The sequence below is a fragment of the Erinaceus europaeus genome, chromosome 7 (genome assembly GCF_950295315.1).
Source record: "Erinaceus europaeus chromosome 7, mEriEur2.1, whole genome shotgun sequence".
In the NCBI taxonomy this organism is placed as follows: domain Eukaryota; kingdom Metazoa; phylum Chordata; class Mammalia; order Eulipotyphla; family Erinaceidae; genus Erinaceus; species Erinaceus europaeus.
Genome location: NC_080168.1, coordinates 55,555,083 through 55,576,209, shown reverse-complemented (window position 1 = coordinate 55,576,209; position 21,127 = coordinate 55,555,083). Strand labels below are relative to the sequence as shown.

Sequence of the window (21,127 nt, the reverse complement as noted above, 5' to 3'; positions counted from 1 at the left end):
TCACCACCATAAAAAAAAAATTGAGCAGTGCTCTGGTAAAAGCAAATAAATAAATGAATACATATACACATAAATGAAGTAACACCTGACTGGAATCTGCACAAGCTTGAAATGAAAGATTTATGTTGTTTTCTAAGTTTCTACAAAATCAAAGTCTTGCTTGTGTTTTTACCACTTTTTTTTTTTTCCATCTCAGGTGGTTCACTTTCTAACAAAGTCCCAAAACCTAGATATACACTAGTTTCTGTGAGAGAGAGCGTATGTTCACACGTATCCGTAAACTACTGCAAAATATATACCTGAAAGCAGAAGTACACTAGAGTTTGCAGTGAGTACCTCCCTAACACTTCCTCTCCACTATTCCAAGCTTTGGGTCCATGATTGCTCAACAATTTGTTTGGCTTCGTATGTTAACTCTCTTTTCAGTCATCAGGTTACCATTATCTTTTAAAGGGAGTCTACTGATTTTCTTTTTCCTTTTCCTTTACCAGTGCACGGTTCAGATCTGGATTATGGTGTTGTGGGAGAATGAACCTGGGACTTTGGACCCTCAGACATGACAGTCATTTTGCATAATCATTATGTTATCTACCCCCTCTACTGATTATATTCTTAAACTTGTCATAAAGGAAGAAAAAGGATTTAGTATACAGTTGAGTATATTTCAGTGTGTCCTAAAGGCATGTCCATGTATGATCATATGAAAAGGATTGTTTGTCAGATTTAAGGGCAATTTCTTTAAGAGTGTCTTTCTCTCACACATGGCGCAAAGCACAAGGACCAGAGTAAGGATTCTGGTTCAAGTCCCCAGCTCCCCACCTGCACGGGAGTCACTTCACAAGCAGTGAAGCAGGTCTGCAGGTATCTTTCTCTCCCCGTCTCTGTCTTCCCGTCCTCTCTCAATTTCTCTCTGTCCTATCCAACAAAAATGACGTCAATAACAATAATAATAACCACAATGATAAAACAAGGGCAACAAAAAGAAAAAAAAAAGAGTGTCTTTCTCCTGATAAACTCGCTGCTTGAAGTAAAAAAAAATTCTTGGGAGTTATAAATCAGAAGAAGCTGACTTAAGTCAGGTAGAACTATGGAATTTGACCCTAGTCAAGAAATATGACACCATTACGATGGAGCACTTGATGAAGATGAACATAATTCTAGGGTCATTTTAGTGGAACCAGTAATTACCAGTAAATGTTTGGTGACATTTATATGCAGTAGTGAATGAAGACCTGTTACATCATGCTGACTAATTCTAGTTGTTTTTAGTATTTACCAATAGTAGTGTATTCAGGGTTAGGTTAAATAAAATCTAATAAAGAACTGAAACACAGGAGCTTGTAAAATGAAAAAAAAAAAAAGTAGCCAAAATGCATTTAAGACTTTGTGAAAATAGGCCCAGGCAGGGGCACACCTGGTTGAGCACACACATTACAGTGTGCAAGGGCCCCTGTTCAAGTCCCTAGTCCCCACTTGCAGGAGGAAAGCTTCACAAGTCGAGAAGCAGGGCTGCAGGTGTTTCTCTCCTTCTTATCTCCCTCTCCCCTCAACTTCTCTCTGTTTTTGCCCAATAATAAATAAATAAATAAAACATTAAAAAAAGACTGAAAACTATGGTGTTATCCTTTAGGCAGAGAGGAAAGAGCAGAGCAGTAGAGGTAGGGGGACAACTCAGAAGCAGTCGGTGTGACTTAGAAAGGAATAGAAGGTGTACCCCTCCTACCTTATGTTTTTGTTCATTAATCCTTTCTTAAATAAAAAATTTAAAAAAAGAAAGGAATAGAAGGAAGGACCATGGGGGGAAAATGGTAAATATATAAAAATATAGATGGTTATAGAAATAATAGTCGACCCATATCTTTGACCTTGGGAGAACTACTGCAGTTTCCAGTGGAGGGAATGGGGACACAGAACTCTGGTGGTGAAAAAGTTGTGAAGTTATATACCCCTATTAGAATTTTGCAACTCACTAATAAAAATTAACAAAAAGAACCACTAGGGAAAAAAAATAAAAGGAAAGAAAAAAAGAAAAGAAAGAAAGAAGACAATGTCTTGGGGACGGACACCTTCTCAGAGCTAAGTCTAGGCATGACAGAGGCGACAGGTCTCCAGGTTGCTTTTTGGAGCAGGGAAACCTGTCAGAAGGTCTGATCCTCCCTGCCCCTCATTCTCTCTCATTGCTGGATGGTCCTGAGAGCTATGGCCGGTTAGCCTTGCAGCCGACTAACGTTGCCATGGTGGTGAGCGGCGGAGACTGCTCCCAGCTCAGCTTCTGCACTGGCTGCAGGGCCCCCAGTGGTTCCGGCTAGTGTGAAGGTCACGTGGCTGCCCACGTGCTGCGTGGCTTCGCTCACTGGAAGCACTTCCGGAGGGCGCCTGGATCTGGACCTCTGTGGTCAAGACTTCTGGTGAGGTCAAGCTGACCCACTTTCTGAGCGGCCGCCGTTCCCCCTCCACACACACACACACTTGAGGGGCGTCTGCAAAGACCCCCGCGGATGGCAGCTGGACTCTGCTGAGGCTGTTGGTGGCTTCTGTCGTGTGTCCTGGAGGAATGGACGGTTTCTTGAACCTTTACCCCAAGTCTGGGGTCCCGAGGCCTTCTGGTACTTTTTGACAGCTGGGGGATGTGTGTAGGGGGAGCCTGGGGGCGGCGTCCAGGTGTCCGCGTGGAACCGAAGAGCCTGACGGGAAGCGAGGCTGCAGGCAGCAGGATGCCGGCTCTTCTCGGAGTTTCTAGGTTCCGCTTCTGCACGTGGACCCGGGACAGCGCTCTGAAGCGGCCTGCACGGGGTCCCGGACACCCCCACTTTGCACCTGGGCCCACCCTGCCTCCTCCACTACCCCCACCGCCCGGGGAAAGTTGAAGGCCGCCCGGGAGGCCTGGAGCTGCAGCAGGAACAAGTGCTGCCTCAGAACTGCTTTCTATTTTTATTGTTGTTGTTATTATTATCATTTTAATTAGAAAGGTTAATAATTTATAGTAAAAAGCCATTGGTGCATGCGTACAATTGCTCAGTTTTCTGCAAAACACCCCCCCCACCCCCGGTCGTCCTCCACCTTCCTGCACCAGGGCTGGAACCGGCCCCCAACTTCCCAACCCGAGTCCAAATTGTGCTTTATGTTCCCCAGTTTGTTCTTGTTTCTTTACGAAAAAGGGCAAGGTTGGCTGTCATCCTGCTTATAGTACTGTCATGTCTGGGGTGGGGAAGCTCGACACCTCGGCTTGGTGTGAGACTCTCTAACCCAAAGGAGCCCCTCACACATCGCCACACCCCTGTGCTTCCATCCCCGGGCCTGGTGTCTCCCTGTAACTACCGTCATTTCCCCACTTCTGACGCTGGGTTTTATTTATTTTTGTCAGTTCATTTGAATCGTGTATTTTTCTTCCTTCCTTCCTTCCTTCCTTCCTTCCTTCCTTCCTTCCTTCCTTCCTTCCTTCCTTTCACAGTACAAGGGAATGAATCTAGGGTCTCTTTTGTGATACCATGGCAGAAAAGCTTCCTCTGGACCAGCTTCTTTTTTCTTTTTCTTTTTCTTTTTTCCCTTCCATAGTGCTGGGGCTTGGTGCCTGCACCTGGAGGCCATTTTTTCCCATTTTGTGGCCCTTGTTATTGTTATTCTGCTGTTGTTGGATAAGACAGAGAGAAATGGAGAGAGGAGGGGAAGACAGAGAGGGGGAGAGAAAGATAGACACCTGCAGACCAGCTTCACTGCCTGTGAAGCGACTCCCCTGCAGGTGGGGAGCCGAGGTCTCAAACCGGGACTCTTAAGCTGGTCCTTGTTCTCTGTGCCACCTGCGCTTAACCTGCTGCGCTACCGCCCAGCATCCGGTGTATTATATTTTAAGCTCCCAGTGAAACCATCCAGCGATTGCTTTCCTTTTTCAGATATTTATTTATTTATTTATTTATTTATTTAGGATAGAGACAGAAAAACTGAGACTAAATAGGGAAATAGAGAACAATCTGCAACATTGCTCCACGGCTCAAGATGCTTCTGTCCTGAGGGTGGGGACCTAGGGCTTGAACCCAGTTCCTTGTGCACGGTAGGTGTAACGTACCTCAGTGCCTCCGTCTAGCCTCACTCTTGCATCTCATTATTTTATTGAACCTGCTCAGCTCAAGTCCATGCCTTTACCCCAGAGGGCACAGTTTCCCCCACCCCCTACCCCTTTCCTTTCTCCCTACAGAGAGGCAGAGAGAGTGAGAGAGACCAGAGCACTGAAAGTTAACTTTCAGTGGGGGCTGGGCTGGAACATGGGTCGTAAACATGGCTTAGCAGCACACTATGCAACTGACTTATTTCACTTGTGGTTTTCTTTCTTTCTTTCTCTCTCTCTTTTTTTCCATTTTTTCTCCCTCCAGAGCACTGCTTAGCTCTAATTTATGGTAGTGTTGGAGACTGAGCCTGGAAACTCTGATGCCACAAACATGCAAGCTTTTTTTTTTTTTGCATAACAATTATCTCTCCAGCCCACAGGACAGCTTAACTTAGTGGCCATACCCCAGTGTAGTGGTGGTGGTTTCTTTTTTCCATTTGCATGCACTTGTGCATTTGGGTTGATTGCATATTGTAGCTGTGCTATATGGTGTAGCCATGAACAGGGAGGTACAGACATCCTTTTAAAGTGGTGTGGCCATGCCCTTTGGGTAAATGCCTGGGAGTGGTATCACAAAATGAGAAGGTCTTTCATTTATAAGCTTTCAAAAGTGTGTCGGTGTCTGTTTCTTTAGAGGTTGTGCCTTGTCATATACGCCAACCACCATGTTGGTTATTCCAGTGTCTGAGTTTCCTTCTCCCAAGTGGTTGCTGAACGTGAATCTTTTTTCTTTGTTTGCTAGTTTGTTTCTAGTGCAAAGGATGAACTCTACTGAAGGAGTTTGCAGCCTGTTGTTGGGATGTTCAGACGCTTGCATACCCGGGAAATAGGCCAGTTTCTGCATAGAACCTCTCCCCACAGTCCCTTACTACCACTAGCTGTAATTAAACATTTTGTTGTTGTTGTAGAAGGCATGCTATTATTCACTTATTTCATCACAGACTTGTTCAAATTTATAAGATAGCCAAATTTTACTTATAGCATATATTTCTCAAATTGAGCCCTTTGTTGGGTGAGCCAGAGGGTACAAAGCAGAGTGAAAGAGCTCTAATTAAAATTCTGTGAGAAAATCAACAGTAGCAATTAATGATGCAGAGAAGTAAAACAGCATAAAAATAGTCTTAAAAGAGGCCTCAACAAACTCTGGAGGCCCACCAACTGGGATTCTACTGAACAACGGGCAGCAGAGAATTATAAATTTATAGAAACATCTTGTTTCCCAGTCCCCAGATTGTACTGCTAGTACTCTGAAACAGAAAACACAAACTTCTTGTTGAAAATTCCTAATCTTGTACAAATGAATGCATGTCCAAAGTATATCAGAGTTGAGCCAGAAATCTTACTAATTTAAACCTTAGAACATATTTTGGGGAATCTTAATGATTTGGATAAGTATTAAAATTCACTTCTTTATTTCTGTTCACAGAAGTACACTTCTTAGTTGTCATTTGCTTCTTCAAGGTAGAATATATGTGTGTTTTGGGGGCCAGGTAGTGGCACACCTGGTTAAGCACACATAATACTAAGCACAAGAACTGAGGTTCAAGCCCCTAGCTCTCCACCTACAAAAAGGGTACACTTCATAAGCAGCGAAGCAGGTCTGCAGGTGTCTTTCTCCCTCCCTCTCTATCTCACTCTCCTTTCTCAATATCTCTCTGTCCTATCTAATAAAATGGAAAAATTGGCTAGCAGGAGCAGTGAATTTGTAGTACTGGCATTGAGCCTCAGCAATAACCCTGGAAGCAGAAACACACACACACACGCACACACGCACATATACACACACTATATTTTGCTCAACTTCTATGACTCTAGGTAAACAGTGCATTTCAGATATTGGAACTGTGTTAAGTATTGAAGATACCAATCTTGATGGTGAAGTAATAGAAAAAGAGTTATAGTATCATTAAATAAACAATTATAATATATATGCAGTTAAAAGCATTAATTAGAATTTATGAAGATTTAGCATAAAATATTCTCTACTAACATTCCTGTACAGCTTTATGAGATCTCATATCCCAAATATGTGAGGGACCTTTATTTCAGCATGTCTAATCATAAGAAAGAGAGGGCCAATTTTTTAAAAATATTTTTTTTTATATTTTATTTTATTTATTTATTCCCTTTTGTTGCCCTTGTTGTTTTTTATTGTTGTAGTTATTATTGTTGTTGTCGTCGTTGTTAGATAGGACAGAGAGAAATGGAGAGAGGAGGGGAAGACAGAGAGGAGGAGAGAAAGATAGACACCTGCAGACCTACTTCACCGCCTGTGAAGCGACTCCCCTGCAGGTGGGGAGCCGAGGTTCGAACCGGGATCCTTATGCCGGTCCTTGTGCTTTGCGCCACCTGTGCTTAACCCGCTGCGCTACAGCCCGACTCCCAAAAATATTTTTTATAACTACAAATTAATAGGAGTGTACATAAATGCCATTCCCACCACCAAAAGACTATATGTCCCATCCTACCCCCCCACCCCACCCCCCACAAACCTGGGAAGCCAAATATCCATCCTCACCTTCACCTCAGGGTTTTTACTTTGGTGCCCTACTCCAGATTTAGTCAAATCCTGCTTTTAGTTTCCCTTTCTGTTCTTCTTTCTCAAGAGCCAATTTTTTGTAGATCTTTGTAGGCTTACCTCTAGCTTGCTCCTTGCTTACTCTGTTACTTAGACTTTGTCTTAGCAATATTTTAAGGAGGTATCCATTTCTTTCTCTCTTTTTTTCCTCACCAGTGTTCTGTAGTTTAATGAATACTTAATACTGGGATTTTTGTACTGGATTAAGATTTTTCTCTTTACCTACTGTCATCTCATTTTCCTCTGTAAATGAAGGAAGGGAATTCTTCAAATGTTTTCTGTGTATTCAGATATAGATTTTTTTTTTTTTACCTTTTGCTGAATTCTCTGAGTTTTGACAGAATTATAGTAGAAAAATATCACTCTGTACATAAATCTCTACTATAGATGATTAAAGGGAAGGATAAGAGGCATCATTTATACTGTCATTTCTAAATCAAGGATGTTAGCTGAGCATCTGTGAGTTAGTTTGCTTGCTCAGTGTTCACGAGTCAGATGCTACCTGTTTGCAAACAAGAATGACCTGGTCACACTCTGCACGTAAAGTAGCATCCTATCTTTTATGTATATTAGGATGCTACATATCAAAGAGTTTGTGTAAGATCATTAAATTAAAAAAAATGGCTGAGTTGAAATTCAAAACCAGTTTTGTTTGATTTTAAAAAGCTCTATGGGGGAGTGGGGCAGGCAGCAGCAGTGGTGCATCCTTTAAGCTCACATAGTACAAGGACCCTCAAAAGGATCCAGGTTGAGCACCCAGCTCCACACCTATAATAAGTATTGAAGCAGATCTTCAGGTGTCTCTCCTTTTCTATCCCCCCCTTCTACTCTCAATTTCTGTCTTATCCAATCAAATGGAAAAGTGGTCGCCAGGAGCAGTGGATTCATAGTGCTGGCACCAGTGGTAACCCTAGAGGCAAAAAAAAAAAAGAAAAGAAAAGAAAAAAAGGGGTATAACCCCAGGAGAGGAATTACTGGATCATATGGAAGGTCCATGTCTAGCCTTCTGAGAGTTCTCCAGACTGCTCTCCACAGAGGCTGTACCAATTTACATTCCCACCAGCAATGTAAAAGGGTTCCTCTGTCCCCACAACCTCTCCAGCATTTGTTGCTGCTGTCCTTTTTGATGTATGCCATTCTTACAGGAGTGAGGTGGTATCTTAGTGTTGTCTTGATTTGCATTTCTCTGACAATCAGTGACCTAGAGCAGTTTTTCATATGTTTGTTAGCCTTTTGGATCTCCTCTGAGGTGAATGTTTTGTTCATACCCTCTTCCCATTTTTGGATGGGGTCATTTGCTTTTTTGGTGCTGAGTTTGCTGAGCTCTTTGTATATTTTGGTGATTAGTTTCTTGTCTGATGTATGGCATGTGAAGATCTTTTCCCATTCTGTGAGGGGTCTCTCTGTTTGTTTAATAGTTTCTTTGGATGTGCAGAAGCTTTTCAATTTGATGTAGTCCCATTGGTTTGTTTCTGATTTAGTCTTCCTTGCAATTGGGTTTGATTCATCAAAGATGTCCTTGAAGTATATGTGGGAAAGTGTTTTACCAATGTTTTCCTCTAAGTATTTGATTGTTTCTGGTCTGACATCTAGGTCTTTGATCCATTTGGAGTTGATTTTTGATTCTGGTGAGATAAAGTGGTTCAATTTCATTCTTCTGCATGTTTCAACCCAGTTTTCCAAGCACCATTTATTGAAGAAGGCCTCCTTTTTCCATTTAATCCTTTGGGCCCCCTTATCAAAGATTAGATGCCCATAGGTATTGGGATTTACTTCTAGGCTTTCAATTCTGTTCCACTGGTCTGTGTGCCTATTTTTGTTCCAGTACCATGCTGTTTTGATGATGATGGCTTTATAATATAGTTTAAGGTCTGGAAGTGTGATGCCTCCATTTCTGTTTCTTTTCCTCAAGATGGTTTCGGCAATTCTAGGTGTTTTCATGTTCCAGATAAATGATTGTAGTGTTTGTTCTATTCTCTTAAAGAAGCTTGGTGGAACTTTGATGGGTATTGCATTAAATTTATATATGGCTCTGGGGAGAATATTCATTTTGATGATATTTATTCTTCCAATCCATGAGCATGGGATATCTTTCCATTTCTTGGTATCAGTTTCTATTTCCTTGAGTAGCGACTCATAGTTTTCAGCATATAAGTCTTTCACTTGGGTGTGTACTCCTATGTTCATAGCAGCACAATTCATAATTGCTAAAACCTGGAAGCAACCCAGGTGCCCAACAACAGATGAGTGGCTAAGAAAGCTGTGGTATATATACACAATGGAATACTATGCAGCTATCAAAAACAATGAACCCACCTTCTCTGACCCATCTTGGACAGAGCTAGAAGGAATTATGTTAAGTGAACTAAGTCAGAAAGATAAAGATAAGTATGGGATGATCCCACTCATCAACAGAAGTTGATTAAGAAGATCTGAAAGGGAAACTAAAAGCAGGACCTGATCAAATTGTAAGTAGGGCACCAAAGTAAAAACCCAGTGGTGAGGGGTAGACATGCAGCTTCCTGGGCCAGTGGGGGGTAGGAGTGGGTCGGAGGGATGGGTCACAGTCCTTTGGTGGTGGGAATGGTGTTTATGTACACTCCTAGCAAAATGTAGACATAAAAATCAGTACTTAATTAATATGAGAGGGGGAAAATCAATTGTATGTCTCAAAGTTTCTCAAAACACAAACTGAATCCTTTTAATATATAGGCTGTGTATTTGATATGCGGACTCTCTCAAAAGCCTAGACCAAGTAGATTAGAAGCATCCAATAGCACAGATATATACAAGGTACTGGATACTGCACAGCAAACCATAACAAAAGGAATTTTCAAAGTTAACCCAATTAACAAATAATGTGATGATAACATTAACTATCGATTGTCTTTTTGAACCCTAAGACAGCAGGAACCTCACATCTCCACTATAGAGCCCCTACTTCCCCCAGTCCTGGAACCCTTGGATAGGGCCCACTTTCCCGTATGCATCTCCCAATCCAAACCAAATAATATTGCATCCGCCGATCACAACCTAACCAACGCAATGATTGCCACCTCAACATGCTTCACCTCAGACTGTGTCCAGAGACTTCACGTGTGGAATGACAACCCTTCAGCTTCATTACTCGGGTGAGACCTTTCCTTTTATAGTACACTCTAATTTCATCTCAGGTAGTTCACTTTCTAACAAAGTCCCATAACCTAGATATACACCAGTTTCTGTGAGAGAGAGCTTATGTGCACACGTAACCATAAACTACTGGAAAATGTATACCTGAAAGCAGTAGTACACTAGAATTTGCAGTGAGTACCTCCTTAACACTTCCTCTCCACTATTCCAAGCTTGGGATCCATGATTGCTCAACAAATTGTTTGGCTTCGTATGTTAACTCTCTTTTCAATCACCAGGTTCCAGATGCCACCAGGATGCTGGCCAGGCTTCCCTGGATTGAACACCCCACCAATGTGTCCTGGAGCTCAGCTTCCCCAGAGACACACCTTACTAGGGAAAGAGAGAGGCAGACTGGGAGTATGGACCAACCAGTCAACGCCCATGTTCAGCAGGGAAGCAATTACAGAAGCCAGACCTTCTACCTTCTGCATCCCTCAACGACCCTGGGTCCATGCTCCCAGAGGGCTAGAGAATGGGAAAGCTATCATGGGAGGGGGTGGGTTATGGAGATTGGGTGGTGGGAATTGTGTGGAGTTGTACCCCTCCTACCTTATGTTTTTGTTCATTAATCCTTTCTTAAATAAAAAATTTAAAAAAAAGAAAAGAAAAAAATAACTTGATAGCACACCTCTATCATGTAGTCACTATTCTGTAGAGGAAAAGTCCTCCTGTGCCTGGCAGATTTATAGACTATAGACTTAGAACTTCTGTGAGTACTAGTTATACCAGAACTTAACCATCCTATCTACTAGACTGGTCTTTCAAATGGAGCTTGAATTTAAATACAAAATTGATGACTTTAAAGAAAGGCATTTGATACTTCTATAACTGAGTAATTAGCTAAATGTTAAGTAGTCTCCTGGAGTGTTTAATTTTAGACTTACAACTCTTGTCTTTTGCATTAGAAAAAATCATTAGGCTAACTATATATAGTGTGTTTATATTCATTTGCTGAATAATTACTTCCACCAGTAAAAAGGGTTCGATCAAAGAATTTCCCCTCAGAATAACTCTTATGCTTATCTTCATAGTATTTTGATGAAAAAATATTTTGGGGTTTATAACATTTCTTTCTGCATATGCAAGTGTTTTACCTTTTCCTGAAGTCTCTAAATTTTGATGGAAATCCTGTAAAAGAAATAGGAGGACAAAGGCACACATATTATTCAGAAAAAAAACTCAAATGCAAATCAATAATACCCCAAATCTAAACACTGAGTGTTTTCTTGCATGATAAAAATAAAGCATTTCGGGAGTTGGGCGGTAGCGCAGTGAGTTAAGTGTAGGTGGCACAAAGCTCAAGGACCTGAGTAAGGATCCTGAAAGCCCTGGCTCCCTACCTGCAGGGGAATCGCTTCACAAGGGGTGAAGCAGGTCTGTAGGTGTCTATCTTTCACTCCCCTCTCTGTCTTCCCTGCCTCTCTCCATTTCTCTCTGTCCTATCCAACGATGACATTAATAACAGCAGCAATAATAACTACAACAATAAAACAACTAGGGCAATAAAAGGAAATAAATATTAAAAAAGTAAAACATTTCTTGGTGTCATATATAAATGTTGCTCATTAAACAAAAGAAATCTAAATTATATGATGAAAAATATTATGAGTATTTTAATGAATAATCTAGGTTATCTGATTAAAATAAATGAATGTAGACTCATCCTTTTATCATTAGAACTTTTGTAAAGATATTGCCTAGACTTAGCCCCTCATGACATTAATGACTAATCATTTGATGTAAATAAGTTGATATAAGTGTGTATTTTTGTTTAGTGTATCAAGTTATTTTTTATTAAAGTAATAATTGATTTGTGAAATTGTATACGTTGTAAGTATACAGACATCTTTCTCAATATATTAGTAGAGTTACTTTTTTTTATTGTTGTAGTTGTTATTGATTTCGTTGTTGGATAGGACAGAGAGAAATGGAGAGAGGAGGGGAAGAGAGGGGGAGAGAAAGATACCTGCAGACCTGCTTCACCGCCTATGAAGTGAACGCCCCTGCAGGTGGGGAGCTGGGGGCTTGAACCGGGATCCTTACGCCAGTCCTTGCGCTTTGCACCACGTGTGCTTAACCCGCTGCGCTAACGCCCAACTCCCATCTTTCTCAATATATATAGTACTTTATTAACATATTATCAGTCATTTAGGTGTAAGCTATAGGCATTACTGAAAAGAGGATTGACTGGAAGTAGGTAAAAACCATATCAGTTCATAATATAGTTTCATTTTTTAGAATTTTATTTAATTGTTTATTTTGATACCAGGGTTATTGCTGGGACTCATTGACTCAGAACTGCACTGTCTCTGGTGGTCATATTTCCCTTTTACTTCCTTTTTAATAGAAGGCTGCTATAAGGGGAGAGGTAGAGATAGAAAGAGAAAGAGATGGAGAGGAGAGACATCTATAGCAATGCTGCCCCATTCATGAAGCTTCCGCCTCACAGATGGCAGGGATTTGGCCCTGGGTCCTCACTCATGGCAGCATGTGTGCTCTACTTAGAACCCACCCCTGGGCCTCTTATTTATTTATTTAATTTTTTTTAAAGAAACTATAGAAAAAAATTAAGAACTTTGGAACAAAGTATGCCTTGAATCACATTCTATTTTTTTTAAATTCTGTGAAGTTTTTACATAAATTAATGTGGTAGCTTTATTTATGTACCTGTACATTTATTTATGTTTGCTTCATTGGAAGCCTGTAGTTACTTTGGTGGATTGGGTGGCTTTAAATTTACTACTATGAGAATTAAATAAAGTGATTCACAGATTCACTAAAAAAATAAGATTTGAATCTGAAAACAAGTCCCGTTTTCTAGTAAGATTCATTGTAATTTAAGTTAAACTTTTAAAGAGATAAAAATTATTTGACAGTTTTGTATATAAGAAAGTGAATTAATGAAAAGTACAAATAAACCAGGAAATATTTGTATTCCTGTAACAAAAAATTGTGGAAGTATTCCTGTAGAGAGCGAATATTCCTGGGGACCACACATATACTACTATGTTGAAGGACCTGCACAAGGACCCGGGTTCAAGCCCCAGCTCCCCACCAGCTGGGATGTGAAGCACATTGGGAGGTGTCTTTTTCTCTCCCTATCTACCCCTCCTATCTCAATTTCACTCTGTCCTATCTAATAAAAATTTTTGAAAAATTTAAAAAGAAAAAAAAATGGCCAGCAGGAGCAGTGAATTGGTAGTGCTGGCACCAAGCCCCAGTGATAACTGTGGAATATATATATATGGAGAGAGAGAGAGAATATGCCTTACTGTTTAAAATATGATTAAATTTATATTTGACTTTTAACTTAAAACTTGATCACCTGACCTTTTCAGTAGCACTTCTCTTAGACAAAGTATGTCTTGTGCTTATAAGTTCAACCACAAGCCTTAAAAATCTATACATAAATGAGATGATGTGGATAGGTCTGTGAAAATTATTATTCTGCCTTGATTAAATTTCAATTTAATCAGAAATATTAGTTACTTAAAATCATGGTACCTACCAAAAGCGCAATGAATAAAAATCATATTTTTCACTTGGTTAGTTTATTATGTGAACATTTAATAGAAAAAGACTCTGGACTTTTGGAATATAATTTCGATGGGTAGAAAATAGTCTTTAATGCTAAATGGCAACTAACTAGAGTAGATATATATGTATGTTTAATGATGACTCTTTAGTCACTATCAGGCCATTCCATCAGCTGGGCCCCTAATCGGGGAGTCCTGAGATTCCCAAACAGATTTGATGGGCCTAGACCTCGAATAAATCCCTCTCTCCATTGTTGCCGGTCATTTCTCTCAGGAACAACAAAATAGAACCCATTATGGGCCCCCATAGGACCTTGCTCTCAATTTGGATCAACAATGGTAGAGCATGTTCCATCCTCCGAAGGGAAAATGGACAATATATTCTATGCTACACCTGAGGAAGATAGGTCGATATTGGGGCAGCATGGAATGTTCCTACTCATGACCACAGAATGTGAGCTCAGATCTAGAGGGATGCAGAGGTCACATAGGCTCCTAAGCTAATTATGGGCCCCAGAGTCAAATCTATGTGGTTTACAGTCCCTGATCCAGCTTTCTGGTCCTTTTCCTAGCCATGACATCATCTCCCCAGACAACAACTTGGATCCACCATCATATCAGATTTCAGGCTCAGGGGCAAAAATAAAAAGGAAAAAAAAAAAAAACCAAACTAGTATAGCCATAGGCCCTTTGGAATATAACTAAAGTGTACCTAATAGCTATCTACAAAATGGAGGACCCCCCAACTCTTCATCTGCACTATTCCAGCCTTTAGGTTCATGATTGTTCAACAATTTGTTTGGCTTTGTATGTTAACTCTTTTCAGCTACCAGGTTCCAGATGCTAGCATGTTGCCAACCAGACTTCTCTGGACAGACAACCCCACCAATGTGTTCTAGAGCTCCACTTCCACAGAACCCTTCCCCACTAGGGAATGAGACAGACAGGCTGGGAATATGAATTGACTAGTCAATGCCCATGTTCAGCGGGGAAGCAATTACAGAAGCCAGACCTTCAACCTTCTGCATCCCACAATGACCTTGGGTCCATACTCACAGAGGGTTAAAAGAATGGGAAAGCTATCAGGGAGGGGATGGGATACAGAGATCTGGTGGTGGGAATTGTGTGGCATTTTACCCCTCTTATCCTATAGTTTTGTCTCTGCTTTCCTTTTATAGATAAATGATAATAATAATAATAATAACTGCCAGTAACAGTGGATTCGTAGTGTTGGCACTGATCCCTAGCGATAATCATGGAAGCAAAAAAAAAAAAAAAAGAAAAAGAAAAGCCCCAATTTCCAAATTTCCTGACAAAAGACTGGTGATTCTTAGTATTTTAAAATATTTCAAAATGTTACTTACTCACTTATTGAATAGAGACAGAGACAAACTGAAATAGAAGGGAGAGAGAGTTGGAAAGAGGAAGAGAGACTTCTGCAGTGCTGCATCATCAGGAAAGCCTCTCTTCTTGCAGGTGGAAGCCAGGGGCTTGAACCTGGGTCCTTTCACTTGGCAACATGTACCTTCAACCAAGTATACCACCACCTGGCCCTGCTATATATTTTAACTAGAGCATTTATCAGCTGTGGCTTATAGCGGTGCATTGGATTGAACCTGGGACTTTTAAGCCTCAGGCATGAGAGTCTCTTTGCATAACCATTATGCTATCTGTCATCATTCTCCCCTGTATTTTTTTTTAATTGTGGATTTACAGTGGGTGAATTAAATGGATTTGGTATCAAGTATGGTTAGTTATTTGTGCAAATTCTATACAATGAACTTAGTGTGTGTGTGCCAGTTTTCTAATACAAGTGAAATTATAGGATATATGGAAAAAGAAGAGGCCATAAAATATAAATGAAGAATACAGAAAAAATGTAAAAATTTTAATGTATGCTTCAAGTAGCTAGAATATGCTTATTGGGATACCAACTGAACATTCATTTGCATGGAATAAAATGAATAGTTGCCAACTCGATTTCTGTACATGAAATATCACACAAGTTTTATATATATGTATTTATATATTAATGTTCATAGACATGCTAAAATTGTGGAATGTGAAAATTAAAACTGTTCATCACTTTCCTAGGAAATAATTTCTCATTCAAAGTTGCTTTTGGCTACAATATATTGAAGATTTGGCATTTCTGAGAAAACTGTTAATCTTGCTATGTTAAATGAATATTATGAGGGTAAAACTTTTTATAACTGATAAGAAGATTTTCACAACAATTTGAAATTTTTATTCTAAAATCAGATTTTTCTTATTCTTTGCTCAATTATCTATTTTTACTGCTTTTCCAAAAGTTGGACATAAAAGAACTACCCACTGAACTTACCAAAGAGGAAGATGTGTTGACATTTAAACATCTGGTCTTCTCCTTTGGCAGAGGATCACATTTGTCATGAGGCTGGCTTTAAGTGGTGTCCCGAGATAATGGGACTCTCCTTAAATGATGCTATGAATAGTCTGTGTACAAACACTTACCTGTGAAGAGGATTATCTAAGCCTGTTGGTCTAGGCAGGAGTGTAGGATTGTTTTAAGTCCCACTTGAAAGTTGGTACTGTAGCTACAAACTTTAGAGGTACAAGGAAAGTCCTTGTAATTTAAATCAATCCTTTTAGTATAATAGAGTCAAGGTCCTACTACCCCCAAATACTTGAAATAAAATGGGTGCACATACAAACATAGCCGTTAGTTAAGTATATTTCTTTCCCCTTAATTATTGAATTCAGATGTAAAGTAATTTAAAAAGCATTGTAAAAATGAGTATGTTTACCTCTGTTTTTCTCTGAAGTATTAGATTTAGCTTATTTACAGCATCTGTGATTTGTTTGGTTTCCACACAGCCCAGAACACTGCAGATATTTTTAACTTCTTTCATAATATTATCCATATTTTGCTGTAGATGACAAGATTCATTTCTTACAGTTTGTTGAAACCAAGTGAACTTAGGCTATCTTTACTACAAAAAGGAAACTGTAAAATGAGGTTGTTTATGCCCTGTACAAAGAAGATTCTCAATTCTGGTGTTTGTAATAAGGTTTGCAGTAAGAGAATGTTTAAAAAGTGAGACTACTGAGACTCGGGTGGTAGCACAGTGAGTTAAGCGTAGGTGGTGAAAAGAACAAGGACCAACCTGCAAATCTGCAGGTGTCTATCTTTCTCCCTCTCTGTCTTCCCCTCCTTTCTCCATTTCTCTCTGTCTTATCCAACAATGACAACAACAACAATAACTGCAACAATATAACAACAAAAGGGAATAAATAAATATTAAAAGAATTTTTTTTAAAAGTGAGACTACTATGATCACATCTCCACTGTAATTTAAGATCTGGAATAAAAATGGAGCAGAGGGCAGGATAGAGGGAGAAAAATTAGACTATGATTTCTACAAAATATTTGGAAAAAAAACAACTGATGGCAGATTCATGTAGAGTTTCAGAATATGTCTGTTTTGGGGGGCAGTGTACAGGCGGGAAAAATATTACAACTTGGGTTCTCAAGGATTGGAATGGTGTCAGGTGGTGGTGCACCTGGTTGAGCACATATATTACAGTGCACAAGGACCCAGGTTCAAGACCCTGGTCCCCACCTTCAGGAGGGAAACTTCATGAATGTTGAAACAGGGCTGCAGGTGTCTCTCTGGCTCTCTTCTTCTTTATCTCCCCCTCACCTCTCAATTTCTCTCTCTGTCTCTGTCCAATAGATAAATAAGTAAATAAGGATTGGAACAAATTTGGGTTAGTCAAGTTTGGTACTACATTTGATTACACAATCCTATAAGCAAAAGTGACTTCCAAAGGCTACAGTTTACAATAATGACACATTCTTCTTAAAGTCAAAGAAATTAGCCACTTAAGATAGCTCCACACCAATTTTCTGGTCTTAGTTCTAATAAGAAGACCTTCACATCCCATCTTTGCACATGCTTTTAAACAAACTTATTTTTTAAAAAATATAAGTGATTCTTTTCCATGTGTGACTGGTAGTTGTGTTGAGAAATATATCTCTCTTCTCTTTCTCCTTTAATTTCATGCTGATAGTTTTTCACTCTACAATACTTCTATGTGATTTATTTTTATCATTAGTAATGGCAGCTTCTTACAACCCTTCAGCTCTTTTCCTAGTTCCAGTTATCACTATAGCTATAGAACAGATTATTCCAAAAGAGGGTGCCAAATATTTCTTTTTTTTCCACATAATGATATGGATTCACAACACATAACTATTTTCACATTACTTATTGTAGATTATTGTCTTTTAAAAAATATTTATTTATTTATTTATTTTGGATAAAGACAAGTTGAGAGAGGATGAAGAGACAGAGGAGAAGGACTGGAACAGGGAGAGAGAGAGAGAATGAGAGAGAGAGAGAGAGACATACCTGAAGCCTGTTTAACTACTTGTGAACCTACCACCCCTACAGGTGGGGTCTGGAAACTTGAACCTGGGTCCTTCCACGTTATAATGTATGCCCACAACCAAGTGCACCACTTCCCAGTCATTCTTGTAGATTATTTTCTTAACAAAGGGGCAGGGGAGACAGCATGAAGGTTATGCAAAAGAGTTTCATGTCTGGGACTTTGAGGTCCTGGCTTCAATCCCCAGCACTATCATGAGCCAAAAATGAACAGTACTCTGGTGTCTCTGTCTCTCTTTGTGTCTCTCTGTGTGTATCAGTCATGAAAATAAAATAATAATAATGAATAACATTTGAGGCCAGACAGTGGTGCACCTCCTTGATTGCACACATTACCTTCCACAGGATCAGGTTCAAGCAGGTTTAAGCCCCCAGTTCCCAACAGCAAAGGAAGCTTTATCAGTGGTGAAGCAAGACTACAGGCATCTTTCTTTCTCTCTCCTCTATTTTTCCTCTGCTTTCAATTTCTATCTGTCCTATCAAAATAAAAATAAGGTAAAAAAATTATATATATAACCTTTTGAGAGCTGACTGCAGAAATAGAATGCAGAACTTGTAAATGTCAGACCTGGATTCAGTCCCTGATACTACATATATTGAAGCAGTGCTCTAACGTCTCTTTTTCAAGTAACTAGACTGTCAGGATAGCTTCCCTGTAAGGTTGCCTGCTTTGCCATACACACAACCCAAGTTTAGACAGTTTAGACCTGTTGCTCCATTGCACTGGGAGAAGCTTTGGTGCTGTGGTGTCTTTTTATTTGTCTACTTGTTCCTTTTATTTTTATTCAATTAAAAATAAAATGGAGGGGGCTGGGCGGTAGCTCAGCGGGTTAAGTGCACAAGGACCAGTATAAGGATCTTGGTCCAAGCCCCCAGCTCCCCACCTGCAAGGGGGTTACTTCACAAGCAGTGAAACAGGTATCTTTCTGTCCCCATCTCTGTCTTCCCCTCCTCTCTTGATTTCTTTCCCTCCTATCCAACATCAGCAGCAATAAGAACAATAACAACAACAGGGGCAACAAGGGTAACACAAAAGGGAAAATTGACCTCCAGGAGAAGTGGATTCATAGTGCAGGCACTGAGCCCCAGTGATAACCCTGGAGGCATAATAATAATAATAATAATAATAATAATAATAATATAATGGAAGAATCAAGAAACCAGTCACGTTGCTTAAAAATATTACTAGAAAGACAGAATGTTTTTTATATAAAGTAAATAATTTGTTTCTTTCTTAGGAAAAAAAGCTATTTAATTTTTTTCACCAGAGAACTGCTCAGCTCTAGCTGTGGTAGTACCAGAGATTGAACCTGGGACCTCTGAATCTCAGGCATGAGAGTTGTTGTTTAGCTACATCTCCATACAAATAAGATCTTTTAATATTTTGTCAGTAATTGTTACATATTACTGTATATACACTGAAAACTGATTAAAAACTCAGGCAGAATAAATAGCTAATTAACACAACAGAAGATACAACCAGGAACCCCTCCCCACCCCCAAAATAAACAGGCTTGACTAATGTGCTAAAATGAAGATAATGCAATTTAGTTAGGTTGTATTTTAAGTCTTCCATAGACTAAGAAAATACAACTACTTTATATAACATGCAGGAAGAATTTATGAGTGACTCACATAGAAAAACATTGTGTTTTTTAAAGCTCAATATGAGACAAAATTCCAATGTGACCACCACAGGATTTATTTTACTATACTGTTACATTGTGGAATATATACTTAATATAACTAGAAATTTGAGTATCACTACATTTTCCATGTTTTTAATGAGTTTAGTTATGAGTACCCCAATTAAGAGTAGACTGAATAAATCTAATTTTCACAAAAGAGAGCAACTAAGCTCCTAGGGATAAACTATTAATATGCTATTCACAGCAGTTGAGTAGATCTACAGTTACACTATATGTTAAAATTGCTGTGGCCCTTACGTTTTTCTTTAAAATTGAAGCACTAGTAGTTTCAGAGTTATTGTGAAAATAAGTATAGAGAAGTATAATTAATTTTCAGTTTGTTTATTTTAGTTTAATTCACACATTCTTTCTTTTTAATATTTATTTATTATTCCCTTTTGTTGCCCTTGTCCTGTTTTTTATTGTTGCGGCCATTGTTGTTATTATTGATGTTGTCGCTGCTGGACAGGACAGAGAGAAATGTGAGAGGAGGGGAAGACAGAGAGGGGGAGAGAAAGACAGACCCCCGCAGACCCCCGCCTGTGAAGCAACCCTCCTGCAGGTGGGGAGCCGGGGGCTCGAACCAGGATTGTTACGGGTCCTTGCACTTTGCGCCATCTGCGCTTAACCCGCTGCGCCACCGCCTGACTCCCTCACACATTACATTTTTAAAACAGTATACGTGTTGTGTTAACTAATAAAATGAAAATTAAATGTAAACACTGTAAGAGGAGTACATATGAACTTAGAATCATTTTTATTTTAGGTTCAGTAATTACTATTATTATTATTTATGTTTTAAGTAGTAAAGTAAGGGGACTAGGTAATATGTGCACACCTGGTTAAGTGCACATATTAGTATGACCAAAGACCCAGATTTGAGACCCTGCTCCCCACCTTCAGGGGGTACACTTCATGAGTGGTGAAGCAGATTTGCAGGTATCTTTTTAAAATTTTTTTTTAGATTGATTTATTTATTCCCTTTTGTTGCCCTTGTTGTTTTACTGTTGTAGTTATTATTGTTGTTCTAGATGTCGTCATTTTTGGATAGGACAGAGAGAAATGGAAAGAGGAGGGGAAGACAGCAAGGAGGAGAGAAAGATAAGACAACTGCAGACCTGCTTCATCACTTATGAAGCGACCTCCTTGGAGGTGGGGAGCCGGGGCTCAAACTGGGATCCTTCTGCCATCCTTGCCTTTTGCTCCACATTGCTTAACTCACTGTGATACCGCCCAACTCCCTACAGGTATCTTGTCTTTATCTCTCCCTCTTTACTTTTTCCTTCCCCTCTCAATTTCTCTCTGTCCTTTCCAGTAAAATAGAAAGGAAAGAAAAAAAAATGCCAAAGAGAGTAGTAGATTCATAGCACTATCACTTGAGCACTAGTAATAACCCTGTTGGCACACACACACACACACACACACACAATAAAAGATTAGTCATTTGCAGTACCATTTTATTTAAAATATATGATTTTGGTCCTATTATAACAATGAAAAAAGTCAGATAATATTCAAAGTCATTATCTTTTTTGATTTCACAGATTGTGAACAAATGAACTGTATTCTAAAGGGTATGTAGCCCCTCCAAGGGGAGAAAGGGTACACGAAGACTTTGA

The 21,127-nt window shown here is 39.5% G+C and overlaps 1 protein-coding gene across 2 annotated transcripts in view; it reads right to left on the bottom strand.

The window, feature by feature from the left end:
- The window catches only part of PIK3C2G (phosphatidylinositol-4-phosphate 3-kinase catalytic subunit type 2 gamma), a 361,732-nt gene that overhangs the window by 272,375 nt on the left and 68,230 nt on the right, over positions 1–21,127 (bottom strand). For both annotated transcript variants that reach the window (XM_060194432.1, XM_060194433.1), the window contains exons 9-10: positions 16,177–16,299; positions 10,949–10,982 (exon numbers count right to left, since the gene is read on the bottom strand). In XM_060194432.1, the coding sequence (XP_060050415.1) occupies positions 10,949–10,982; positions 16,177–16,299 (157 nt within the window). The remainder of the gene's footprint in view (positions 1–10,948; positions 10,983–16,176; positions 16,300–21,127) is intronic.